At 41.6% G+C, this 27,342-nt stretch overlaps 1 protein-coding gene across 3 annotated transcripts in view; it reads left to right on the forward strand.

Annotated features, from left to right (window-relative positions):
• Positions 1-1,272: 1,272 nt before the first annotated feature.
• The window catches only part of LOC136872003 (cell death abnormality protein 1), a 123,739-nt gene continuing 97,669 nt past the window's right edge, over positions 1,273-27,342 (forward strand). For all 3 annotated transcript variants that reach the window (XM_068227276.1, XM_068227279.1, XM_068227281.1), the window contains exon 1: positions 1,273-1,410. In XM_068227276.1, coding sequence (XP_068083377.1) covers positions 1,302-1,410 — 109 coding nt within the window. In that variant the 5' untranslated portion in view covers positions 1,273-1,301. The remainder of the gene's footprint in view (positions 1,411-27,342) is intronic.

The raw sequence follows: 27,342 nt of genomic DNA on the forward strand, positions 1-27,342 counted from the left end.
AAAGTGAAAAATTTCAACTTTTTTTAATTTTCCCGTCGGTTAGGGACCAAAAGCTATAATTTCACCAAATTTCAATTGTCTACCTCGTCTGGCAGGTTGTGTCGCCATCTTGATTTGGGGGTACGGGGGATAATAATTAGGAAATTCGCGAAAATTTTTAAGCCCGCAAAACCTATAGGTTATCGTTTTGGATATATTATACGACTGTGTTCTTATGGTGAGCCCAAAATTTGAGCCCCCCGAGCCCCCCATGGAATTTTGAGAATTTCCGATTTTTCTATGGATCCTGGGGTCATCAGCTTCTCCCGTACCAAGTTTCAAATTTCTGAGATTTCTGGAAGTGCCTCATTAATTCACGCCATTTTTCATTTTTAAATATTTATATATACATCGCTCCACCCCGCCTTGCTTTTATATATATAGATGATACTTATCCCACCTCTGTGGTGTAGTGGTTAGTGTAATTAGCTGCCACCTCCAGAGGCCCGCGTTCGATGCCCGACTCTGTCACGAAATTTGAAACATGGTACGAGGCCTGGAACGGGGTCCACTCAGTCTCGAGAGGTCAACGGAGTAGAGGAGGGTTCGATTCCCTCCTCAGCTATCCTCGAAGTGGTTTTCCGTTGTTTCCCACTTCTTCTCTGGGGAAATGCCTGGATGGTACCTACTGTAACTTAAGACCACCCCTCTTCCTTGTCTATCCCTTCCCATCATCCCATCACCCCTCCCCCAACAAGGCCGCTGTTCAGCATAGCAGGTGAGGCTGCCTGTGCGAGGTACTGGTCCTCCTCAGTTGTATCCTCCGACCCAAAGTCTCACGCTCCAGGACACTGCCCTTGAGGCGGTAGAGGTGAGATCCCTCGCTGAGTCCGCGGGAAAACCAACCTCGGACGATAAACAGATTAAGAAAGACAAATACTTATTTGTGAGAACATTTTCATTATTGTCACCAATTAATTATGGTAACTGAACGGAAGAAATTGGGTGGCTTATATTGTAAGTGCGAGCAAGGCTGATAATGAGGTTAGTTCGCACACTTCGGTATCAAGTTTTCGATCGCAATTTCCCTTCACTAGTTATATAAGCATCGGTGACACTTGGACGATAGATAAGTAGATAGATAGATTGATTGCAATACCACTTTCTAGAAATAATGTTGTGCGACTGATGGTGGTACAGCCGGATGGATACAGGTATTATCTTATCTCTCAGATAGTGGTCCTCGAGTAGGTTCAACAGCATCACTTTATCAGATTCGATATAAATGACGGGATCAGGTATAGACCAACTAGTCTTTGACCATGGCATCCCGCAACTGTAATCTGTGGCTTCTGCTCTTCATCATATGGACTGTCTCAGTGCTACAAGCAACCTTCATTAGGGAGCCGCAGTTGGTAGAATTTCTAGCAGGTGTGATTATTACTTGCAAGGGTGTAGTAGTTTAGTTACTTATATGAAGCCAGACTTTTTGGCCCCTCTCTTAAACCAAACCACAGAAATGTTAAAACTATGTACGGTACGCAATTTTACAGCAACTAGAACGGAAATTAACAATAAACAGCAAATAACTACTAAATGGGGTTAATACTACTGACAATTCAAGGATGTTACTGTTAGAATTTTAGACAGTAAGTCTATATATTACAGTCTATTTGGTATAGTGGTTAGTGTGATTAGCTGCCCCCTCCCCCCCTCCGGAGGCCCGGGTTTGATTCCCAGCTCTGCCATGAAATTTAAGAAATGGTACGAGGGCTGGAACAGGGTCCACTCAGCCTCTGAAGGTCAACTGAGTAGAGGGCGTTCGATTCCCTCCTCAACTATCCTCGAAGTGGTTTTCCGTGGTTTCCCACTTCTCCTCCAGGAAAATGCCAGGATGGTAACTACAGTAACTTAAAACCACGGTCTCTTCCTTCCCTCTTCCTTTTCTATCGCTTCCGACCTTCCCATCTCCCCACAAGACTCCTGTTCAGCATAGCAGAGAGGCCGCCTGGGCGTGATACAGGTCCTTCTCACCAGTTGTATCCCTGACCCAAAGTCCCACGCTCCAGGACACTGCCCTTGAGGCAGTATAGATGGGATCCCTCGCTGAGTCTGAGGGAGAAACCAATTCTGGAGGTTAAACGGATAAAGAAAGACAGAAAGAAAGGAAAAAGGCCTATATATATTCTGTAAGATTAATGAGTTAAATGAAAGACTTCATTTGAAATTAAAATATCATGACTACTGCAGTAAAATACGAACCACACTAACACAATATAATTGACAAAATCACTACTTTTCCGTTTTTAAAAATCAAATGATCATAAATATGTCTCTCGGTCATGCATATTCATCAACAGCTGCTAATTTCAGAAGGCTACCAGCCATAAGACACAGCCTGCACGAATCCATCCATCCATCCATCCGTCCGTCCGTCCGTCCGTCCGTCCGTCCGTCCGTCCCCATCCATCCATCCATCCATCCATCCGTCCGTCCGTCCGTCCGTCCGTCCGTCCGTCCGTCCGTCCGTCCATCCATCCATCCATCCATCCATCCATCCATCCATCCTTGATTGATTGATTGATTGATTGATTGATTGATTGATTGATTGATTGATTGATTGATTGATCGATCGATTGACCTTCTCCGCGTACGGTCAACATTCTTGCATCACTGGTCATCGCGTTTACACTGAAGCTCTTTGTCTACACCCTGGGTTTCATATAAGAACATTAGGCATAATCACCCATACATGCGTGTATTCAATATTTCCACACGGATTTTATTGTAAACAATGTCTGCACATCTTCCGAAATAGCGTATGAACTCAAATGGAGGGGCTAAGTCTCTATAATTATCTAAATACTATACTTTAATTTACGTTTTACTTAGGCAACGTAATGAGTTCCAGATCCACAACTGTCGTCTAAGTTGATCATAGCACTCTCACGTTCACGTGAGTATGCTTGTAGTTGATCTCGCACATCACACAGCGATAATCATGAGGATTTTCGCGATATGTAGATATCAAGCCCTTTTTAGATAGCGTTAGCTTCAAGTGTCCTCAGTAGTATAATGCAGGGATTCGGCGGCCTCCTCCTCCTCCCGCGGGAAATTTGAATTCTGGCGGGAAATTTGAATTCTGGCGGGAAAATTGAATTTTGGCGGGAAATTTGAATTTTGGCGCGAGATTTGAATTTGTAAACAAAGCCACGTGCGTTTTGACAGCTGTCATCGACAACAACGCATCGCTAACCTCACTGCTGCCAATTTGACGGGCCTAAACCTCAGTGGTACCAACTTAACCTAACTAGCGCGAGGTAAACAAAGCCACGTGTTTTTTGACAGCCACGTGCTTTTTGACAGACAACAACGAATCGCTAACCTCAGTACTGCCATCTTGACGGGCCTAAACCTCAGTAGTACCAACTTAACCTAACTAGCGCGTGGTAAACAAAGCCACGTGCTTTTGACAACCACGTGCTTTTTTGACAGCTGTCATCCGCCACCTTTAAACCACAGAGCACTGTGCTGCCCTCTTTATCGTAGTAGATGTAAAATTCGTCACCTGTCATCGGCAGTGCTGCCATCTTGGCGGGCCTAAACCTTAGTGCTACCAACTTAACCTCACTAGCGTGAGATAAACAAATCCACGTGCAGCTGTCATCCGCTATTTTTAATCCAGAGAGCATCGTGCTGCCCTTTTTAGCTACTTACCTTTGAAATGTGGTACGTCACAGCAGTCATCCGCCATCTTGCATCCGAAACCTCAGTGCTGCACTCTTTAGCTAGATACCTTTAAATGTAGTAGCGGCAAATTCTTTATGCTCTTGTTTGGAAACAAAGCCACGTGCTTTTGTTGACAGCTGTCATCCGCCATCTTTAATCCATAGAGCACCGTGCTGCCCTCTTTAGCTACTTCACTTTGAAATGTGGTACGTCACAGCTGTCATCCGCCATCTTGCATCGCAAACCTCAGTGCTGCACTCTTTAGTTTGAAATGTAGTGGCGGCAAATTCCACGTGCTCTTGTTTGGAAACAAAGCCACGTGCAGCTGTCATCCGCCATCTTTAATCCAGAGAGCACCGTGCTGCCCTCTTTAGCTACTTACCTTTGAAATGTGGTACGTCACAGCTGTCATCCGCCATCTTGCATCGCAAACCTCAGTGCTGCACTCTTTAGTTGAAATGTAGTGACGGCAAATTCCACGTGCTCTTGTTTGGAAACAAACCTATGCCCTTTTTTGTCAGCTATCATCCACCATCTTTAATCTAGAGAGCACCGTGCTACCCTCTGTGTGGTGCTGGTAAATTCTACACGCTCTTGTTTGGAAACAAACCCATGTGCTTTTCTGACAGCTGTCAACCGCCAGAGAGCACCGTGCTGCCCTCTTTATGCCGGTGGCAAATTCTACGTGCTTTTTGACAGCTGTCATCCGCAAGAGAGCACCGTGCTGCCATCTTTAGCTAGATACCTTTGAAATGTGGTGGCGGCAAATTCCACGTGCTCTTGTTTAGTAAACAAAGCCACGTGCTTTTTTGATAGCTATCATCCGCCATCTTTAATCAATAGAGCACTATGCTGCTATCATGCGGGTAATTTCGTCAGCTGTCATCCACCATCTTTAATCTACAGAGCGTCGTGCTGCTCTCTGTAGTAGCGGGCAATTTGACAAGTTCTGTTACTTGTCATCCGTCATCTTTAATCAACAAAGCTTCGTACTGCTATATTTAGCTACATACATTTAACATGTGGTGGCGGATAATTTGAAAATAAAAAACCTTCCGTTAGCTATCATCCGCCATCTTTATTCAACAGAGCATCGTGCTGCTATCTCTAGCTACATACATTTAACATGTGGTGACGGCAATTTGAAATTCTATCTAGATGCCATCTTTAATCAACAGAGCACCGTGCTGCTATCCCTTTGAATTGTGGTGACGGATAATTTGAAATTCCGTTAGCTATCATCATTAAACATTAGTGCATTCGCTAACCTAACCTCTCATCTACTATCTTGAAGGAGATTATACGACACCTCCTCTACCTCCTGCTCTTCCTCCTCCCCCTCCTCCTCCTCCTCCTCCCCTACCACCTGCACCTCCTCCTCCTCCTCTGTCAAGGCATAACTTTATCGAACACGCATCGCGAAGGCAAGAGTGTGCAGCGATATGCATGTTTAGACTTGCGGATTACGAAAGAAACATAACAAGACTTGAATCGAACACTGCACTCGATGTCGTTAACTTCAACATGTGATTAAAACATTGTCTGGTGTGTTCAGAACACTACATAAGTAGAATCGAACGCTGTACAACATGTTAGGGGATACCTTTGTTCTAAGAAGATCAGATTGAAACATAACAAGACTAGAATCGAACACTGCACTCGATGTCGTTAACCTTAACATGTGATCAGAACATTGATTGATGTGTTCAGATCACTAAACAAGTAGAACCGAACACTGTACAACATGTTAGGGGATACCTTTGTTCTAAGAAAATTAGATTGCAACATAACAAGACTAGAATCGAACACTACACTCGATGTCGTTAACCTTAACATGTGATCAGAACATTGATCGATGTGTTCAGATCACTAAACAAGTAGAACCGAACACTGTACAACATGTCAGGGGATACCTTTGTTCTAAGAAAATTAGATTGAAACATAACAAGACTAGAACCGAACACTGTACAACATGTTAGGGGAAAACTTTGTTCTAAGAAGATCAGATTCAAACATAACAAGACTAGAATTGAACACTGCACTCGATGTCGTTAACCTTAACATGTGATCAGAACATTGATTGATGTGTTCAGATCACTAAACAAGTAGAACCGTACACTGTACAACATGTTAGGGGATACCTTTGTTCTAAGAAAATTAGATTAAAACATAACAAGACTAGAATCGAACACTGCACTCGATGTCGTTAACCTTAACATGTGATCCGATACAACATGTTAGGGGATACCTTTGTTCTAAGAAAATTAGATTGAAACATAGCAAGACTAGAATCGAACACTGTAAGAACATTGTTTGATGTGTTCAGAGCAAGAGTACAACTTCAATGATTTACCTAGTGTAAAAATCAAAAACACACACTGTGCGCATATCGCATAGCTATCTCGCCTATCACTTGCCTAGTATGAAAATCAAAAACACACTGTGCACATATCGCATAGCTAACTCGACAACACTTCAAATGATTTGCTTAGTACGAAAATAAAAAATCTATACCGCGTAGCTAACTCGTTCATCACACTGCTAAGACGCTTAGTAATTGCAAATACACTGATATATGTCATACGAAAATCAAGAAAGCACACTGCGTAGCCAACTCGCTCGGGTCACTCGCTTAGTAATTGCAACACGACTAGAACACTGATACACGTTACTCTTTTTTTCTCGAAACACATACACACACGGATAAGAATGTTGCGAGATACTACATACTTACATGTTTTTTAAAAAAAATAGGGGGATGAAAGATCATAAATTATATGTACACATGTTGTCTCCTCCAAGTTGTAAGACGAAATAGACGCAGGACTGCGAGTTTCCGCTCTAGCTGGCGAACGGAAGTAGCATGATATCTCAGCAAAAAATATGCGTGAGCTTGCATACACGCAAGTCAGACACAATGATGGATACCGCGATTCAAATCCTAGCAACTTATGCCGTCAGGAAGGGCATCCGGCTAGATCATGTTATGACGATCGCGCAGATCCCTTGCCTTGCATTAGCTATTTTTTTACGGCTTCCGACAGTAGGAGTTCGAACCTGCTATCTCCCGAAGTAGCGAGAATGATTGAAGAGTGTTGAGGGTGATTCATTTGTCGGATGGAGGCGTTAAGCTGTGTGCAGGCTTCTTCGGTAGGAGTAGGCTATGTGCCGGCACTGGGATATCTAGTTATAAAAACCGCTACAACAAATTTATCGCGTATACTGCGATTTAAAATCCTAGTCAGGAAGGGTAACTGGTCGTAAAACTATGGTGTATGATCTAAGAGGCGGGGTGTGCAAAAAAGCCGGCATTAAGTAAGGGCTGTTGATAGGGGGCGTTAAACCTTGTGCAGACTCCTTCGAAAATGATTGTGAGTATAAGACGTTGATGGTGATTCATCTGTCGTTTGGAGGCAATAAGCCTTGTGCGGGCTTCTTCGGTAGGAGTAGGCTATGATCCGGTACCGGGATATCTAGTTATAAAACCCGTTATAACAAATTTATCGCGTATACTGCGATTTAAAATCCTAGTCAGGAAGGGTAACCGGTCGTAAAACTATGGTGTATGATCTAAGAGGCGGGGTGTGCAAAAAAGCTAGCATTAAGTAAGGGCTGTTGATGGGGACGTTAAACCTTATGCAGACTCCTACGAAAATGATTGTAAGTGCAAGAGTGTTGAGGGTGATTCATTTGTCGGATGGAGGCGTTAAGCTGTGTGCAGGCTTCTTCGGTAGGAGTAGGCTATGTGCCGGCACCGGGTTTTACCCTCTCCCTACTATTGTATAATACATTCTTAGGTAGTTTCGAGGGCGTGCAAAAAGCCAGCGTTAAGTAAGGGCTGTTGATGGCAGGTGTTAAACCTTGTACAGGCTCCTTCAACAGGAGTAGCCTACATGCCGGCGCCGTGCAGGCTCTTTCGATAGGAGTGGGCTATATGCTGGCACTGTGTTTTAACCTCTCCGTACAATCATGATATTTTATGTTAGGAGCTTACACGGTGAGTTACAAGTAGCTTATCACCACGCAGTGTCTTCGTTCAAGGTTACTACAGCCGGAAGAAACGTGTACAATTTCAGCCAACACATGCATTCCGCGCCTCGCTCTGAATGACTGCGCCGATACAACTTCAAAGACTGTGGAACCAAAAAAAATGTAACCTATAGCCTACAGTTTGGTTTAGTGTGCATGCCTCTCACCCGGCAGTCTCGGGTTCGATTCTCTTGGGTATAAAAATATGTTTTACAGATTTTAAATCGCAAGAATTTGTTTTAAGACTAGTTGCCTTCCTGACGCAAAACTGGCAGTATCTAGCCTCTTACATCATACACTATTGTTTTCGACCGGTTGCCCTTCCTGACGTCAAAGAACTCAAATAAAGAATCTGTTTTACAACTTCTAACACGAGAATCGGGGATTTACAGCTAGATGCTCTTCTTAGATTTTAAATCGCTGTATCATGAACTATTGTTTTACAGCCGTATGCCCTTCCTGACGCAAAACTAAGATTTTAAATCGCAAGAATTTGTTTTAAGACTAGTTGCCGTTCCTGACGCAAAACTGGCAGTATCTAGCCTCTTACATCACACATTATTATTTTCGACCGGTTGCCCTTCCTCACGTCAAAGAACTCGGATTAAGAATCTGTTTTACAACTTCTAACACGAGAATCGGGGTTTTACAGCTAGATGCTCTTCTTAGATTTTAAATCGCTGTATCACGAACTATTGTTTTACAGCCGAATGTCCTTCCTGACGCAAAACTAAGATTTTAAATCTCAAGAATTTGTTTTAAGACTAGTTACCCTTCCTGACACAAAACTAGCAGTATCTAGCCTCTTACATCATATACTATTGTTTTCGACCGGTTGCCCTTCCTGACGTCAAAGAACTAGGATTAAGAATCTGTTTTGTTTTAAGACTAGTTGCCCTTCCTGACGCAAAACTGGTAGTATCTAAGCTCTTACATCATACACTATTGTTTTCGACCGGTTGCCCTCCCTGACATCAAAGAACTCGGATTAAGAATCTGTTTTACAACTACTTGCACTTTCTAACACGAGAATCGGGGATTTACAGCTAGATGCACTTCTTAGATTTTAAATCGCTGTATCACGAACTATTGTTTTACAGCCGGATGTCCTTCCTGACGCAAAACTAAGATTTTAAATCGCAAGAATTTGTTTTAAGACTAGTTGCCCTTCCTGACGCAAAACTGGCAGTATCTAGCCTCTTACATCATACACTATTGTTTTCGACCGGTTGCCCTTCCTGACGTCAAAGAACTAGGATTAAGAATATGTTTTGTTTTAAGACTAGTTGCCCTTCCTGACGCAAAACTAGCAGTATCTAGCCTCTTACATCATACACTATTGTTTTCGACCGGTTGCCCTTCCTGACGTCAAAGAACTCGGATTAAGAATCTGTTTTACAACTTCTAACACGAGAATCGGGGATTTACAGCTAGGTGCTCTTCTTAGATTTTAAATCGCTGTATCACGAACTATTGTTTTACAGCCGGATACCCTTCCTAACGCAAAACTAAGATTTTAAATCGCAAGAATTTGTTTTAAGACTAGTTGCCCTTCCTGACGCAAAACTAGCAGTATCTAGCCTCTTACATCATACCCTATTGCTTTCGACCGGTTGCCCTTCCTGACGTCAAAGAACTCGGATTAAGAATCTGTTTTACAACTTCTAACACGAGAATCGGGGATTTACAGCTAGATGCTCTTCTTAGATTTTAAATCACTGTATCATGAACTATTGTTTTACAGCCGGATGCCCTTCCTGACGCAAAACTAAGATTTTAAATCTCAAGAATTTGTTTTAAGACTAGTTGCCCTTCCTGACGCAAAACTGGCAGTATCTAGCCTCTTATATCATACACTATTGTTTTCGACCGGTTGCCCTTCCTAACGTCAAAGAACTCGGATTAAGAATCTGTTTTACAACTTCTAACACGAGAATCGGGGATTTACAGCTAGATGCTCTTCTTAGATTTTAAATCACTGTATCACGAACTATTGTTTTACAGCCGGATGCCCTTCCTGTCGCAAAACTAAGATTTTAAATCGCAAGAATTTGTTTTAAGACTAGTTGCCGTTCCTGACGCAAAACTGGCAGTATCTAGCCTCTTACATCATACACTATTGTTTTCGACCGGTTGCCCTTCCTGACGTCAAAGAACTCGGATTAAGAATCTGTTTTACAACTTCTAACACGAGAATCGGGGATTTACAGCTAGATGCTCTTCTTAGATTTTAAATCGCTGTATCACGAACTATTGTTTTGCAGCCGGATGCCCTTCCTGACGAAAACTAAGATTTTAAATCTCAAGAATTTGTTTTAAGACTAGTTACCCTTCCTGACGCAAAACTGGCAGTATCTAGCCTCTTACATCATACACTACTGTTTTCGACCGGTTGCCCTTCCTGACGTCAAAGAACTCGGATTAAGAATCTGTTTTACAACTTCTAACACGAGAATCGGCAATTTACAGCTAGATGCTCTTCTTAGATTTTAAATCACTGTATCATGAACTATTGTTTTACAGCCGGATGCCCTTCCTGACGCAAAACTAAGATTTTAAATTGCAAGAATTTGTTTTAAGACTAGTTGCCCTTCCTGACGCAAAACTGGCAGTATCTAGCCTCTTACATCATACACTATTGTTTTCGACCGGTTGCCCTTCCCGACGTCTAGGAACTCGGATAAAGAATCTGTTTTACAACTTCTAACACGAGAATCGGGGATTTACAGCTAGATGCTCTTCTTAGATTTTAAATCGCTGTATCATGAACTATTGTTTTACAACCGGATGCCCTTCCTGACGCAAAACTAAGATTTTAAATCGCAAGAATTTGTTTTAAGACTAGTTGCCCTTCCTGACGCAAAACTAGCAGTATCTAGCCTCTTACATCATACACTATTGTTTTCGACCGGTTGCCCTTCCTGACGTCAAAGAACTCGGATTAAGAATCTGTTTTACAACTTCTAACACGAGAATCGGGTATTTACAGCTAGATGCTCTTCTTAGATTTTAAATCGCTATATCATGAATTATTGTTTTACAGCCGGATGCCCTTCCTGACGCAAAACTAAGATTTTAAATCGCAAGAATTTGTTGTAAGACTAGTTGCCGTTCCTGACGCAAAACTGGCAGTATCTAGCCTCTTACATCATACACTATTGTTTTCGACCGGTTGCCCTTCCTGACGTCAAAGAACTGGGATTAAGAATGTTTTACAACAAGTTGCCCTTTCTAACATGAGAATCGGGGATTTACAGCTAGATGCTCGCCGGATGCCCATTCCTGACGGCATCAGTTGACAGGATTTGAATCGCGGTATCCATCATTGTGTCTGACTTGCGTATATGCAAGCTCACGCATATTTTTTTTGCTGAGATATCATGCTACTTCCGTTCGCCAGCTAGAGCGGAAACTCGCAGTACTGCGTCTATTTCGTCTTACAACTTGGAGGAGACAACATGTGTACATATAATTTATGATCTTTCATCCCCCTATTTTTTTTTAAAAAAACATGTAAGTATGTAATATCTCGCAACAGTCTTATCCGTGTGTGTATGTGTTTCGAGAAAAAAAGAGTAACGTGTATCAGTGTTCTAGTCGTGTTGCAATTACTAAGCGAGTGACCCGAGCGTGTTGGCTATGCAGTGTGCTTTCTTGATTTTCGTATGACATATATCGGTGTATTTGCAATTACTAAGCGTCTTAGCAGTGTGATGAACGAGTTAGCTACGCGGTATAGATTTTTTTATTTTCGTACTAAGCAAATCATTTGAAGTGTTGTCGAGTTAGCTATGCGATATGTGCACAGTGTGTTTTTGATTTTCATACTAGGCAAGTGATAGGCGAGATAGCTATGCGATATGCGCACAGTGTGTGTTTTTGATTTTTACACTAGGTAAATCATTGAAGTTGTACTTTTGCTCTGAACACATCAAACAATGTTCTTACAGTGTTCGATTCTAGTCTTGCTATGTTTCAATCTAATTTTCTTAGAACAAAGGTATCCCCTAACATGTTGTATCGGATCACATGTTAAGGTTAACGACATCGAATGCAGTGTTCGATTCTAGTCTTGTTATGTTTTAATCTAATTTTCTTAGAACAAAGGTATCCCCTAACATGTTGTACAGTGTTCGGTTCTACTTGTTTAGTGATCTGAACACATCAATCAATGTTCTGATCACATGTTAAGGTTAACGACATCGAGTGCAGTGTTCAATTCTAGTCTTGTTATGTTTGAATCTGATCTTCTTAGAACAAAGTTTTCCCCTAACATGTTGTACAGTGTTCGGTTCTAGTCTTGTTATGTTGCAATCTAATTTTCTTAGAACAAAGGTATCCCCTAACATGTTGTACAGTGTTCGGTTCTATTTGTTTAGTGATCTGAACACATCAATCAATGTTCTGATCACATGTTAAGGTTAACGACATCGAGTGCAGTGTTCGATTCTAGTCTTGTTATGTTTCAATCTGATCTTCTTAGAACAAAGGTATCCCCTAACATGTTGTACAGGGTTCGATTCTACTTATGTAGTGTTCTGAACACACCAGACAATGTTTTAATCACATGTTGAAGTTAACGACATCGAGTGCAGTGTTCGATTCAAGTCTTGTTATGTTTCTTTCGTAATCCGTAAGTCTAAACATGCATATCGCTGCACACTCTTGCCTTCGCGATGCGTGTTCGATAAAGTTATGCCTTGACAGAGGAGGAGGAGGAGGTGCAGGTGGTAGGGGAGGAGGAGGAGGAGGAGGAGGAGGAGGAAGAGCAGGAGGTAGAGGAGGTGTCGTATAATCTCCTTCAAGATAGTAGATGAGAGGTTACGTTAGCGAATGCACTAATGTTTAATGATGATAGCTAACGGAATTTCAAATTATCCGTCACCACAATTCAAAGGGATAGCAGCACGGTGCTCTGTTGATTAAAGATGGCATCTAGATAGAATTTCAAAGTGCCGTCACCACATGTTAAATGTATGTAGCTAGAGATAGCAGCACGATGCTCTGTTGAATAAAGATGGCGGATGATAGCTAACGGAAGGTTTTTTATTTTCAAATTATCCGCCACCACATGTTAAATGTATGTAGCTAAATATAGCAGTACGAAGCTTTGTTGATTAAAGATGACGGATGACAAGTAACAGAACTTTTCAAATTGCCCGCTACTACAGAGAGCAGCACGACGCTCTGTAGATTAAAGATGGTGGATGACAGCTGACGAAATTACCCGCATGATAGCAGCATAGTGCTCTTGATTAAAGATGGCGGATGATAGCTATCAAAAAAGCACGTGGCTTTGTTTACTAAACAAGAGCACGTGGAATTTGCCGCCACCACATTTCAAAGGTATCTAGCTAAAGATGGCAGCACGGTGCTCTCTTGCGGATGACAGCTGTCAAAAAGCACGTAGAATTTGCCACCGGCATAAAGAGGGCAGCACGGTGCTCTCTGGCGGTTGACAGCTGTCAGAAAAGCACATGGGTTTGTTTCCAAACAAGAGCGTGTAGAATTTACCAGCACCACACAGAGGGTAGCACGGTGCTCCCTAGATTAAAGATGGTGGATGATAGCTGACAAAAAGGGCATAGGTTTGTTTCCAAACAAGAGCACGTGGAATTTGCCGTCACTACATTTCAACTAAAGAGTGCAGCACTGAGGTTTGCGATGCAAGATGGCGGATGACAGCTGTGACGTACCACATTTCAAAGGTAAGTAGCTAAAGAGGGCAGCACGGTGCTCTCTGGATTAAAGATGGCGGATGACAGCTGCACGTGGCTTTGTTTCCAAACAAGAGCACGTGGAATTTGCCGCCACTACATTTCAAACTAAAGAGTGCAGCACTGAGGTTTGCGATGCAAGATGGCGGATGACAGCTGTGACGTACCACATTTCAAAGTGAAGTAGCTAAAGAGGGCAGCACGGTGCTCTATGGATTAAAGATGGCGGATGACAGCTGTCAACAAAAGCACGTGGCTTTGTTTCCAAACAAGAGCATAAAGAATTTGCCGCTACTACATTTAAAGGTATCTAGCTAAAGAGTGCAGCACTGAGGTTTCGGATGCAAGATGGCGGATGACTGCTGTGACGTACCACATTTCAAAGGTAAGTAGCTAAAAAGGGCAGCACGATGCTCTCTGGATTAAAAATAGCGGATGACAGCTGCACGTGGATTTGTTTATCTCACGCTAGTGAGGTTAAGTTGGTAGCACTAAGGTTTAGGCCCGCCAAGATGGCAGCACTGCCGATGACAGGTGACGAATTTTACATCTACTACGATAAAGAGGGCAGCACAGTGCTCTGTGGTTTAAAGGTGGCGGATGACAGCTGTCAAAAAAGCACGTGGTTGTCAAAAGCACGTGGCTTTGTTTACCATGCGCTAGTTAGGTTAAGTTGGTACTACTGAGGTTTAGGCCCGTCAAGATGGCAGTACTGAGGTTAGCGATTCGTTGTTGTCTGTCAAAAAGCACGTGGCTGTCAAAAAACACGTGGCTTTGTTTACCTCGCGCTAGTTAGGTTAAGTTGGTACCACTGAGGTTTAGGCCCGTCAAATTGGCAGCAGTGAGGTTAGCGATGCGTTGTTGTCGATGACAGCTGTCAAAACGCACGTGGCTTTGTTTACAAATTCAAATCTCGCGCCAAAATTCAAATTTCCCGCCAAAATTCAATTTTCCCGCCAGAATTCAAATTTCCCGCCAGAATTCAAATTTCCCGCGGGAGGAGGAGGCCGCCGAATCCCTGCATTATACTACTGTCCTCCTTTACCTCGCAATTCAATTATCTGTACCGTTCGTTCACTCTTTCAACTGCTGCTTCGCCTCTTCTACAGCCCTAAATATTCTTGCTACAGCATTAGCGCCTAAAGCTATTAGCCCAGCTACGGCCGACTTGATGCGTCGCTCTAGCTAACTCCTTACCCAACACCTCCTAGATACAAGACCTCACAATAGGGATGGGCATGAGCGCAGCTCGAGCGGCCCGAGCTGATGACGTCACTGCTCGATCTAGGTCGAGCAGTACTCGAGCAGGAGTATGGCCTGCCATCTATGAGTGATTACCTTGTACTAAATCAGATGAGTGGCTATCTTCTTTGCTCTGAAATGAAACCAGTGTGTGTACAGGAACACAACTGAACAAACTATATCCTCACCCGGCAATTCCAGAAATAGCTTGTTTCATTTCGTACCATGAAAATAATATTTATAATGATAACGCCTTAACATTATTAACGGAATACATTGAATCCCTTACACAACATAGGAGTATATGGATTATATGGTTGTTATCCTAGAGTAATATTATCGCCTGAGAAAGAAACGGCGTAATATGTAAGTAAGGCCGCCTCTGTGGTGTAGTGGTTAGCGTGATTAGCCGCCACCCCCGGAGGTCCGGGTTCGATTCCCGGCTCTGCCACGCAATTTGAAAAGTGGTACGAGGGCTGGAACGGGGTCCACTCAACCTCTGGAGGTCAGCTGAGTAGAGGTGGGTTCGATTCCCACTTCAGCCATCCTCGAAGTGGTTTTCCGTGGTTTCCCATTTTCACACCAGGCAAATGCTGGGGCTGTAGATTAATTAAGGCTACGGCCGCTTCCTTCCCACTCCTAACACCTTTCCTATCCCATCGTCGCCATAACACCTATCTGTGTCGGTGCGATGTAAAACCAATAGCAAAAAACCCAGTTATATTATATCGAACGCAGGACTTCAGGTCTGTTCACATTTGTTTATTATGTAGGAGAAATAGTAAATATAGCATTATAATAAAACTGAACAGAATATATTATTAAAATGATACATACAATGTTCAGAAGAACCAAAAATGGAAGTAGCGACCAAGTAACGAAAGGAAAACCACACAAATACTATCACTATGCAGAGCTCATCGCCATGTCGAGCAGTCACTTCCATTTGATAAAAAAAAAAGTAATTCTGTGCATATATGGATTTAATAAACGATGCGTCCACTATGACTTACGGTACGTATGTATTTCTGTAGAATGGACGCTATCGCTAATGACTACTTCTACTCTACGCGTAGTGCCGGAAGGTGAATATCAACGTGAATGAGTGCAGACGGAATTGTGGCTCGAGCCCTAACACACACTCCTGCTTAGCGCACATGCAAGCCTACGTCACGAGGGAATTCCGTGTTGCTCGATCTGGCTCGACCACGCTCGACACACCAGTTCGTGACGTCAGCACTCGAGCCTGCTCGAGCAGGCGATCGAGTGGCCCATCCCTACCTCACAACCGTTCTGGGAATGTACTGTGAAGTCAGCATCGCGAGGCAAGCTTGAACCTTTTCAGTAATAACACAGTAATGAGTTTGGCCATGTAAAGCTGAAATTAGAAGAGTTTTAATTCGTTTAATGGTGCCAATTGCTAATACCATTCTACGTAATGGTACTGATGTGTTGCGTACTCAACTGTAAGGAGAACTGCGACAGTGATAACGAAGTGCATGCATTAAGTTTCCGAAAGACGAGGTTATGCGGCAGATATGTTTACGTGCAATTCCAAGATAAGACTACAGATTTACTAATAACTGAATGGTAATTATTATTACTGCATTCTCACACCATCATAATGAGCATAGGCCTATGACGTATTTAACTACACACAACAACTGGTGATATGTAGGCATATTTACTCTTCAAAGATATAAGGTTATGTTAGCTCACTATCATGGGATACAGTACTTCAACGGTATTATTATTATTATTATTATTATTATTATTATTATTATTATTATTATTATTATTATTATTATTATTATTATTATTATTATTATTATACGAATTAAAACGTACCACCTACAAGAGCTGCTGATGTAGACCGATTCACTCTGTAAATGCACGAATTTCGCTCACGGTGCTACATTATTTTACAGGTACCGTATGCCACAGATATTTCAAAGTCAGTGATATTTTTTGGGAAGTAACTGGTGCTGGTCCTCAGGAAAATCTTTTAACTACTCCTCTTCCAAGACCATAACTGTCAGAGAACGCAATGCCTTATATCTTTCCCAACTGCCCATCATATTTATCGTCACATTCTGGCAGGTGAAGATAAGAACCAGAAAGAAAAGTAGAATAGAGAGAGAAGCAAACAGAGCTATTGAAGATACGAATTATTATCAACCATATCTCATACACAGAATTTCAACCCACAATCTTACACAGCTGAAAACTACAATAAACAAGTTGTTAGGTGGTGGTGGTGATTATTGTTTTAAGAGGAAGTACAACTAGGCAACCATCCTCTATGTAACACTAATCAGGCGGAAAAAATGGAAGGGATCCGTCACTTCGAAAAATGAAGATATCGGCCAAAGGAAGATAAGGGCCACGAAGGGCGTGAAAATGAAAGACTCCCTAGCCCTCGCAAACCTAATAGCGTCGGGGTCGGAAAAGAACAAGAGTTGACCAAGGGAGGTCGGATAGGATAGATGAAAGTTAGGAGCCTGGCACAAGTAAGTGGAAGTAATGCCAGGACTCGGCTAAAGGCCCCGTGGCCGCCAATCCACACTCCAAAGTTTAGAGCCCCTGGGGCCCCTTTTAGTCGCCTCTTACGACAGGCAGGGATTACCGTGGGTGTTATTCTACCGCCCCCACCCACAGGGGGAAAAACAAGTTGTTACCTGATGGTTGCTGTACTGTGATGAAGGGTACGTAAGTAATTTTTCTGTACGTGGATACATCAAGGCAACCATACTGCATAGCATATGTAATCATGGAATAGGACATGGCCTTTATTCTAAACGGGTTTTATTCAAGTGTAAAATATTTCTAATGTATACGTGGACAAAATTACTAATACAAATGCGGTATATTCTTTAGTTACAAAACTTCATAGTTACATTACAAGGATTAAGTGTAACAATGTGCAGAAAGATTCAAGAAATAAGTTAATTCTAGTCCTAGTTGGTGAACTGAACACCGAGAATGATGTCCCCACAGTTAATTTAATACTCACAGTTAAAACATTTCTTAGTTCATAAAGGAGTATGTTTGTGATTTTCTTGTTATTTGTTCAACCTTCTCTCTGATATCTCCTCATGTTCACAAATTTATGGCCGACCCCGTGGTGAAGGGACATCATGCCTGCCTCTTAGCCGGAGGCTCGGGTTCGATTCCCGGCCAAGTCAGGGATTTTTACCTAGATACGAGGGCTGGTTCGAGGTCCACTCAGCCTACGTGATTACATTTGAGAGCTACCTGACAGTGAGATGGTGGCCCCGGTCTTGAAAGCTACGAATAACGGCCAAGAGGATTCGTCCTGCCGAACACAAGACACCTCGTAATCTACAGGCCTTCGGGATGAGCAGCGGTTGCTAGGTGGGCCAAGGCCCTGCAGGGCTGTTGCGCTATGCGGATTTTACATGGTAGGAATTTCATTTTGCCACATATCAATACTTTTGAAAGAATAGGCTCCTGTCCGAATGGTGGTCCAATATTAGGACAGAAACTTACGTACTTCCTGTTGTGCTGTTAGCAATTCGGCCTAAGTAAGTTAACATTGTAAAAATGCTGTCATGTTTTACAACTGTTTGCTGTTTATCTTTAATGGCAGAGTCACTAAAATACGGTAATAATGACAGTATAATTCAATATCCTTTAAAATTTAAACGCTATTCGTTAGTAAATAAATTATTCCAATGGCAAGAAATATTAAAATCATGTCTGTGTTGGACCACGTTCCGCGTTTCTCTGCATTGCCATCTCCTCCTTAATGTGACGTCACCACGCTGTTGTTAGGTCTTATTATCTATAGGAGGTGTTGCCTTACCGGCCTTGACAATCGGGTCCATGCACTGTAATCGGAGTAGTTACACAGCTCGAAACGTGGCGATGGCGGCCTAACTATTTGCAGTAGAAATGCATACTTCTTTATGGAAAAAAATATTGACTTTGATTGCCGATTTATCGTAATTTAGAGTTATGGAGAATGTTACATAGATTAATACTGTTAAAATGATTAATCCTAAGGGTTAGTTTCGTCGAAATTTGCCAAAATAATGTCGTGAAATGAAACTGCAGAGAGATGAAGTAGTCCAGCTGACGTTCTGATATTGACTCTGATTGCCAATTTATCTTAATTTAGAGAATAAAGGAGTATGTTACATTGACTAATACTGTTAAAATTATTAATCCTAAAATCTACTTTCATTGATATGTGCCAAAATAACGTCTTGAAATGAAATTGCGGAGAGATGGAGTATTCCAACTGACGTTCCTTAACTGTGAGGAATAATAGTACCGGTAATCGCATTTATTATCATGGCATTTAAATACATAACAGAACTTACCACAATACTTTTGTCTTATGATGTTAATCTTGAGATTAAGAATCATTGTTCAATTAGAGTTTTAAAATTCTTCAAGTGCTTGCTCTCAGGAAGAGGGCTGGACAAAGCATAAAAGTCTTACACTTTTCTATATTCGTTGTACGGATAACATACATATTTTGACTCAAACATGGTTAAATTTTAATTTCAATATATGTAGTTTCAGATTACGTTTCATTCATACCTTGTACTAGAATTTTAAATACCGGGTGAGTTGGCCGTGCGGTTAGGGGCGTGCAGCTGCGAACTTGCATCCGGAAGATAGTGGGTTCGAACCCGACTGTCGGCAGCCCTGAAGATGGTTTTCCGTGGTTTCCCATTTTAACATCAGGCTGTACCTTAATTAAGGCCACGGTCAATTCCATCCCGCTCCTAGCCTTTTCCTATCCCACCGTCGCCATAAAACTTATCTGTGTCGGTGCGACGTAAAACAAATAGCAAAAAAGAAGAAGAATTTTAAATTAAAATTCAGTGAGAGGAAAGTATTTTGAGCAAATACATTGCAAACTGTTCATTGCTTAGGTATCAACACTTCATACGTTGGCCTTACCTTCATAACAGTAATGGCTCTTACTTGTCAGTGTTTAAATATTAAAGTTCAGATTACCTTGGACAAAAATGTGTTGTGTTGCTGTCATATGGCAAACAGGACTCCGCCTAAAGGATTATTCAATGAAAGAAAATTTAGGGGTTAAAAAATACCCGATTAGCGTGATTAGCTGTCACCCCCACCGGACCGGGTTCGATTCCTGGTCCTGCCACGAAATTTCAAAAGTGGTACGAGGGCTGGAACGGAGTCCACTCAGTCTTGGGAGGTCAACTGAGTAGAGGGGGGATCGATTCCCATCTCAGCCATCCTCAAAGTGGTTTTCCATAGTTTCCCAATTCTCCTCCAAGCAAATGCGGGGATGGTGCCTAACTTAAGGCCATAGCCGCTTCCTTCCCTCTTCCTTGTCTATCCCTTCCAATCATCCCATCCCAACACAAGGCCCCTATTCAGCATAGCAGTTGCGGCCGCCTGGGCGAGGTACTGTTCATCCTTCCCAGTTGTATACCCCTACCCGAAGTCTCACGTTCCAGGACACTACCCTTGAGGTAGTAGAGGTGGGATCCCTCGCTGAGTCCGAGTAAAAAGCCAACCCTGGAGGGGTAAACAGATTAAGACAGAAAGAAAGAAAGAAAGAAAGAAAGAAAGAAAGAAAGAAAGAAAGAAAGAAAGAAAGAAAGAAAAAGATAAATACCCGAAATAGAAACGGAAAACTAAGATGAAAGTACTAACTGCTTTGAGCCACTCCGTGGTTTTGTCGTGGTCTACAGAGAATTCTTGAAATGACTGTCGCTTTGCTCTTTTTTCTTGTTCGAAATACAAAAAGGCACACAGCAATACATATTCGAAAATTTCCAGACACAGTTAAAGAAAAGCTAATTACTACACAATTTAAAAAACGATTTAGCGCATACATTAAAATTCTTGTTTAGGACGAAGTTACGGTGAGAAATCACTTTGAGCCACTCATTACATTTGTTCTTGTTTGCAGAAAAATTTTGCTCGAAGTACAAAAAAAAAGGCGCACAATAATGTCACAAATTCCAAGATTTGTAAACACAGTTTAAAAAATATAATCACCACACTACACAATAAAAAATTAAACTCACTAGCGCATAACTATCAGCTCTTAATATCAAGCCAACAAGCACCTCATTGAGAACACATTGCCAACATTTACGACAGCAAAACAATATAAATAAAACTGGAAATGCGGCAATTTGCGGTGTACAGCTTCCTATCAGTGTCTAGGAGGCCAGCGCTCCTGCAGCATTATGGTGAAACTTTCAAATTACAGCTTTATGCTGGGCTTCATAAGCGATTGTCACGGCCGGTATAAGGAGCGCAGCGAGGGATCCAGTCGGCCGAGGTCCAGCAAATTAGTGATGTGCGCGAATGACGCCTGGAATCGCGAGAATCGGTTCCTACGACTCCGAGGTCGCACTCAATGTCGCATGCGAGGAATCGGTTCCGCGATGATGTCACCAGCTGTGCTGGGCGCACTCACAAGAGTTATCCGTATATAAGTGAGGAAAATTCGAACGTACCGTGCAATATTTACTATTTGTTTTGTATACAGAATAGCAGGATATATCACCTATTTAAATTAAATGTCTTATAGGTTTTCATGAATGAATTACGCCACATTATAATGAAATAACACTTTAACCTGCTAGTCTGGAAATAACCGAACACTTTAAAAGTTACTTCTAGATTCACAGAGCGCGCTGATGCTATGAGGAATATTGAACACATTCACGCATCGCCATGTTGTGGGCACGTCAGCTTTGAATGCATAGTTAACACGTATTCATGTTTACAGTTCGTTGCGTTCTTCATATCGAATCATGTCGGTTAGTGGATCTGTTGCAGTGTTATATGTAATGGAGTGATAATATATTGCCAAATGCTTTCAGTGTATAAGTGAGAGCTTTTGCAGTAGTTAAATTGATAGGCAATATTAAAGGAGAATTAAGTTAGGCCCTACGTGTGAAGTGGAAAATTATTCAAGGATGGGGAACACTTGTGAAGCTTTTAATTGTACAGATCGCTATCAGAAGGGATCTGGTATGTCTTCTCATAAGCGAGTGGAAATTGAAATGTTATGACATTGTTTTCAATTACCATAATCGCGAATTAAGCAGGCTAGAGGACGGTGGGTTCAGTGAACGCGTGGACGTGGAATTTTTAACGTGCAGGCTTCTTATTCTTCGCATTTTTCCAATTTATTGAAAGATAATTCTTATGAAATAAACAGCTGTTCTGAAAAGTGCATATTTTTCTTACAGACTGTGTACCGGTGCCAATAATTGGAAAAACATGGGCCTAGAATGCGAAAAACGTGCTTGATAAAGCTACATAAAACTTGTCTAGTTTTAGGGCAATCAGTATATAGGTACTGTAAATCTTAATTTCTCCGTTTTCACACCTGTTTTCTGATGAAAGAATGGTTAAATATGCTATCCCGCACGTTTTTACTAGGGCCATGTCAATAAAATGTTTATTACAAGCCTGCTATATGATGGTTTTTTCTGTTTTCTGGGACTGTTCTCTTAATTTAATTTCATTTTATTCTTCAACAACACTGCAAAATGTATTCAGTTTTTATGTGTGTACGGTAGTTAGTGTAGGCTGTGTCTCTCATTATCAATTACTTGGGAATGGCTAAGTTTCCCTGAGGCTTTAAGAAGATGTCGGACATTTCCCGAGAATCATTGTGAAAGAACACACAGACTTTCACACTTCACGGTCCACTTTTACCACTTCAGACCTCGGATTACTTCCCTGTATACAACTTCTGCCTGGCATTTGATTTAAAATTAGCAATACAATGTTTTGGTTTTCGAACTGACGAGAATATCCATACGGATCTTCCGTTTCCTATTGCGATCCCTTTTTAAAATATTTTCGATGTACCTAACATTCATGCTTACCATGTGTTATAATGTCATAATTTTGCCTTTTCTGATATTCTTTATTCTTTATTATTTTTCTCCAGATCACAGTAACCAAATACCCTCGATCCATTGAATGAGAAAAATAACAATGTTCATCCTAAGCCACCAAACTCCACACACATAAATTGACAAAAGAAACTACTAATAAAATAATACCCTAAAAAATACTAGTGTTAATCCCAAACGTACTTCTTGGGCATGCCATGAAGCTCGTCGAATACTCCGGAACCGTGACTCTTAAGGATAGGGTCACCACGGCAGTCATCCTCAGTACCTTCATGCCACGTCCATCGTCACCCTTAATTTTTTCTATTCCCACTCCCGTACATGCTATTAAAATAAAATATAGTTATAAGATATCCTACTGCTACTGTCCGGCCGTGTGATCACCCCTGGTGAGAAGAAGGCCGCCCCCCCCCCCCCCGATGATGACACGACTGGTCCTATCCGTGAGGTCCTAAGGAAGGCCCCAAGAATCCAACCAGATGACAATGCTTTTTCTTCTCACCATTCCTTTTTGCGGCCATCCACGTGCAACTGGAGTCGCTCTCCATCCTTATCTCGTCTAATTCTCCCTTCTTTAATTGGGGGGGCGTCCCCACCCCGTCCTCTTATGGGTATTGCCTTACCATCTCCTACTATGCTGTATTGTGAGAAAAAAAAGCCCCGTCTCTGCCTCAAGTTTCTAGCATACACCTCTCGTGTCCATTATTCACTCAGCACTTTCGTCACATTCATCCTTGCCGTCGCGACACATTCCTTCACCGCTATTATACTTCTACTTGACCCACTCCGGATTGCTGAGTCCACACTCCCTTACATCATCAGTCTGGACTTTGTTTACATTCACCTGCTCATGTTGCAACTTTATCCTTGTGCTCTGTTTCTGCACTTCATACTTAACTCTATCTAATCTAATTTAAAGACCCAGCCACACTCCGCATTAAATTTGTCATCTCGTTTCCATGAAAATATACTATCAATAATACTTCCATAACTTGACAACTTCTCCCTACTTCTCCAAAACTTAATCATATAATACCTCCATAAATAATACTACAACAATAAATAATACTGCATCATCATTTACACCTTAACTCCTTACTCACAATTTACTCATAATTCAATACCAACACAACTACCCTCACTAAATCAACTTCCTACTACTAGACAACAATTAATACACCACCACTTCTCGATACTTCTCCAACACCTTACTTCAACATCAAGCCAACTTCACTTACCATTTCCTCGCTCCATCACACATATTCCTCAATATATAATACTCACACCACCACTTCTCTAAACTTCTCCAACACCACATTTCAATATACCAAAGAGCCATCCCTTCATCTTCCACCCTTACTCACAAGTTACTTTAATACAATACCAACACAACTACCTTCACTTTACCATCTTCTCAATGCCCACATCACATTCCCACTTACTTGCTCCATCGGTTCAGTACTAACACATCTTCATTTTACCAGATTTCCACTACAAGAATAAATGCACCAATCTCTAAATAATTTACAGCAATAAATACACCACCACTTCTCTATACTTCTCCGACCCCACATTTCAATGTCAAGCCAACTTTACTTACCACTTCCTCGCTCCATCAATCCAATACCACACAGATTCATCAATATATAATACTACAACAAAAGCTTCACCACCACTTCTCTGCTTGATCTATTTCAATGCCCAGCCCTAGCCCCCTATGTAGGCCTACTACTTCTCTAAAAATACAATATAGTTAAAAGATATACCTCTACCATCATTTCTTCAACTCCCCATTGTAGCAATGAATACACCACACATCCCTCCATCTCCACAATTCCGCCACAAATAGATCTACATATTACAGCAATACATACACCATCACTTCACCCTACTTTTCTCACACCTCATTTCATCTTACCACACATCTACCATCACCTCTCAGCCAATACTTTAACTTCACTCTTTAATCATTTATTACAACAATAAATACACCACCACTTTTCTATACTTCTCCAGCACCACATTTCAACATATCCCAAACCTAAATATACCAAATGACACCACTTCTCCACACTACATTCCGACATAAATAATCCATCCAGATACTAAGCCATCCTCTCTTAAAAATACCAAACACTCATATACCATCTCCTTACCAACACCATATTTCAACCTCCACCATCAAAACTCTGCTCCTTCTCAACACTCACTTATTTTAGCATTGAATAAACATCATACCAAACACTAAAGCTATTACCAACTACCATTCAATACATCTAAATACCAAGCCATCTTCACCTTAAAATACCAAACACTCATATACCATCTCTTCACCAACACCACATTTCAACCTCCACCATCCAAAACTCTGCTCCCTCTCAACACTCACTTATTTAGCATTAAATAAACATCATACCAAACACAAAAGCTATTACAACTACCATTCAATACCAACACATCGCTTCATATACCACCTCTCAATCTCATACCACACACAAATACTATTGAATCCACATATTTACCAAATAACACCTCTACTCAACACTACATTCTTACATCTAACAATCTTTATCTTCACTACTCACTACACTATTGTTTTTTACTTCTAGTGACTACACCCCTCTCATTTCTACCTCTACCCCACATGTCTGTCAGTTTTCCATACCTTCCTGCTTCTCTACCACCTCTCTTAGCCGCCAATTCATCACTATCTTCACTCTGTTGTGTACCTTTGCCTCCTACTTCAGCTCTCATCATCTCCGTAAATCTTCTGCTCTTGCCTCTTTCCCAACTCAGATTGAGACACCCTCCTGTTGCCCCTGACGTCACCTTTTTACCCAGCACTGCCCTTACTTCACTGCTTTCACTCCCCTGCCTTTCTTCTTCACTTCTTATGGTCACCTTTTCATTTGTCATCTCTTCTTGAACTTCTTCACTGCTTATGATCACATTTTCACTTGGCATCTCTCTCTGACCCTTTCCACACAGTACACTATTACAGTTATCTCGCCTCACTTCCCCACCTTTCGTTGCACTACTCACTTTTTCTTCGTCTTTTTTATCTTCATTTCTAAGTCAATCAGTCTATTCACAGACCAGTTTCTCTTCCAATTTCTGCCTGATACCACTAGTTCTTGTCCTTTGATGGTTGCTCTCAGCCCTTGATTTATCGCACGTATCTTGTGTTTTCTGAGTATTTTCTCATTCCTAATCGCCTCCCGTCCCACGTCTCTCCTGGTCCATATTTTCTCTCTCTGCACATTATTCGCATTGCCTATCACAGCATCAGCCATCAACGTAGAAAACACTTCTACTTTGATAGGCCTGTTGCCCCTAGTTCTTCCCACTCTCTGCACATCGTCTATGTCCACTTCGCTAAAATTAAGTTTCAATTTCCCCTGTATTAAGTCCACTACTTTATAAGTAGTAAGTACTTTGTCTTCTCTCAACTCCTCAGGCACCCCATATATAAATAGGCACTTCTTCCTGCGATTTAACGTATTGGCATTCACTTCTGCTTTCAATTTCAACGTCTCCTCTTCCAATCGTCCTATTCTTTCTCTTAATATTGCCACTTCTTCATCGTTCTTTCTCACTTGTGATGCTATATCGTCCGTCCTTTCTCGTAACCATACCTTCATTTTACCAAACTCCCTGGTTTGTTCTTGGATCATATTCTTAATTTGCTCAAAGGGGCACACTTCTTCCACCGCCTCTTTTACCAGTCTTTTGAATTCTTCCATGTCTTCCCTTCCCTCATTTCCACTAGTAGTCGGGCCTGGGTTCGGCTCGACCCCTCCTATCAATAGCAATATTATAACCACCGCCGCTGTTAGCACTAATTCTCCTTTAATCACCAAATCCACTTTACACCCACCTGATTTTACTTCTGTTTTCTTCATTCTCCTCTGCCACCCTCCTATAGCCGCCCTGTATTGATCCACTCCAATCATTGTCGTCAAACTCCTCACAACCTTCCTGCACTCAGCACTCACTCCTTACTCCCACTCCCGGGCCCCTCCACTCAATGCGTCCGCTCTCCTTCGTGGCTTAAGCCGAACTGTGAATTTTGCCTTTTCTGATATAGTTCTTTTATTGTATCTGTTCCAAGTAATTTGATATGCTTTTTGAAGTTTTGCCATTCTTTCTTCAATAGCTTGCTGATTCAGCTCTGCTGGTTCAATAATTTCACCCAGGCATTTAAATGTGTCTGCTTGAACGATATTTCCATATTTGGTGATTATCGATTGACTGTCGAAACCTGATCTAGTTCCTTCCACGTACTCGTACTTTGCCTTTTCATAAGAAATTTATAGTTCTGTTTTGGCTGCTATTTTATGGAGTTTTTCTACAGAAAGGATTGCTTCCTGTCTGTTGTTAGATAGGATAGCAATGTCATCATCAAATGCTAGGCAATGTTTTGGATACATCTACCACTATTTATACCCTTGGTTTCATTTTGCCATATCCCAATCACATTTTCCAGAACTAAATTAAATACCGTAGTAAGGGAGATAATCCTTCATGCATTAGTCGATACGGCCATCTATTGGCCACGTTTACACAATCTGCTTGGCTTCTACTATACGCGCACTTTTCCTTGAGCCCGATTTTTACGGGGTGAAGAGCAAGGAGGGAGTGCTATCAGTTCCGGTTATACTGCCAACTGGATGGAAATGAAATCTGGATTGAATCGATAATATGATCGATCGATATGAATTTTCTAAACATTTATTATCTTACGTCAACAA

This window comes from Anabrus simplex, chromosome 1 (genome assembly GCF_040414725.1).
Source record: "Anabrus simplex isolate iqAnaSimp1 chromosome 1, ASM4041472v1, whole genome shotgun sequence".
In the NCBI taxonomy this organism is placed as follows: Eukaryota; Metazoa; Arthropoda; class Insecta; order Orthoptera; family Tettigoniidae; genus Anabrus; species Anabrus simplex.